A 1,965-nucleotide genomic window follows, 5' to 3' on the forward strand; every position below is an offset into this window, starting at 1 on the left:
TAGGCCAGGTGGCATGGGGTATTTATTTTTTTTAAATCTGCCTGCTCTGAAGTTAGAGAAACTAATCCTGGTCTTTGCAGAGCATTCTTGGCAAGGAATAAAAAAAACAAAACATTAAAGAGAAAGAGCCAAATAGTTGGATGCAGTAATACAAAAAATGCCCAACAAATGAGGAAGTGGTGGTGGCTCCTCCGAAGTGGGATTTGGAGAAATTCAGCAACTTTCGTATCCTGGAAGCTCTTATAGTTAATCTGGATGAGAATCACCATCTCATCCAAAGATGCTTTTAGATCCTTGTTCTGGAGCTGTCCCTCAGCTCAGGAATTATTTCTGCCAGCACAGGAATGTGTGAGGACAGAGGGTTGGGGTGGTCTTTGTCTCTGAGCAGATGCGAAGACTCTTCCCCTAAACTGTAACATAAGGAGGACAGCCACGGAAAAGACACTGAGATTATTGTAGGGCCATGTTGGTCCATTACATTTGGAGCTGGGATTCAGGAAAACAAGGACCAGATGTGCACCAACATAACTCCTGCTGCGCTTAGGCTAAGAACAAACAGTTTAAGAATGAAGGAGGCTGGTCAGTCACAAACTTCTTTAAATTGCTTTTTGCACCCCAGTTCGTAAGATCTTGTGGGATATTACTATACAAGCAACATACTCTACCATGCAGTGCAAATCAAGGCCTTAAGACAACATGTCAAGTTTTAACTTGGAAAGTGGTTCAACTTCAGTCTCGTAATGAAACAGCAGAATTTTCACTATATAAAATTTATAAAAAAATTTATTCTTTGTAAAAATTCAAAAGCACGAAAGACATCTCACTCAAAATACTGGTAAATCAAACCACACTTAGAAAAACGAAAGCTGATTTTATTATCTTAACCACAGCCAATCATTTGACATGAACATGCATACGTATTTTGCTACGCACACACCACAGTTTTTAAAGTTAGTTATTAAAGGTTAAACATACAACATACATCCTTACAAAAATGAGTCAAAATGCAAACGTAACTTTTAAACAAAACCATTTTTACTCATTTAAAAAAACCTGTGTGGGTACCATTTTGTACAAACACATTTAATTTAAACAAATCTGTTCTTACATTTCCTCATGGTTGCACATGAAAATAAGCCGCAATAGAAAATGAAGTCATTTTTAAATAGCAGAAATAGGCAGTTTTGCCATGCAGAAGAAGCAATATTAAATATTAGTTTTTCCAAAAAAAAAAAAAAGAAAAAGAAAAAGAAATAACCACAAGTTTAAAAATATTTAGTTCAAGTCACAGAACTTTCTCCAGTACAGAGAAATGCAAATGCAATGCATAATTAGCTGCCACTTAAGATGGCTGTTTTGAAAAGTATAAACTGCATCCCAGAATTCATAATTTCTTATTGATTTGGCACAGAAAAGAAGTCTGAGCTTACTGAAGAACAAGAATATATGATTAAAAAAAGGAAAAGAGGAAGAGAAAAGAAAATAGAAAGCAAGGATGAATGAAATAGTAGTTGCAATCACTAAAAAAGTGTGTGCATCTCAGTCATTGCAGAACACTGTTTTCTGTTTTCAGCAGTTCCTAATTCCAGGTAATTGTTATTGCAACATAGATTTAATTTGCTTGGAGGTAGTCTCATCATTCAAATGCTTTGTTGTGTACCTAATAATGAAAAAAGCACATTTTACAAAAGCATAATTCAAATTTTGTTTGCCTAAAGGAGTGCTGTGCAACTGGTGGCCCACAGGCCATGCGTGGCCCCTCCAGGAATTACGGCTTCTGGCATGGGCACTGCTATCCCCACTGTTCTTCTGTTGCTGCCGCCACAGTCCCTGGGCTCCCCCACTCCCTCCTCCAGTTTCTGCTTCTTGCCTCCTCCCCTGCCACAGGCAGAAGGAGCCTGTGACCAGTGTCTTGGAGTAAAACAAAGCCACTGATCAAAAGAAACTTTTTTTTTTTTTTTTTTT

The 1,965-nt window shown here is 37.6% G+C and overlaps 1 protein-coding gene across 7 annotated transcripts in view; it reads right to left on the minus strand.

The window, feature by feature from the left end:
* Nucleotides 1-851: 851 nt before the first annotated feature.
* Nucleotides 852-1,965, minus strand: part of FAM49B (family with sequence similarity 49 member B) — a 106,080-nt gene continuing 104,966 nt past the window's right edge. For all 7 annotated transcript variants that reach the window (XM_019528159.1, XM_019528162.1, XM_019528160.1 and 4 more), the window contains one exon: nucleotides 852-1,660. In XM_019528159.1, the coding sequence (XP_019383704.1) occupies nucleotides 1,597-1,660 (64 nt within the window). In that variant the 3' untranslated portion in view covers nucleotides 852-1,596. The remainder of the gene's footprint in view (nucleotides 1,661-1,965) is intronic.

This window comes from Gavialis gangeticus, unplaced genomic scaffold (assembly GCF_001723915.1).
Source record: "Gavialis gangeticus isolate Ggan-Ray unplaced genomic scaffold, GavGan_comp1, whole genome shotgun sequence".
Lineage (NCBI taxonomy): Eukaryota > Metazoa > Chordata > Crocodylia > Gavialidae > Gavialis > Gavialis gangeticus.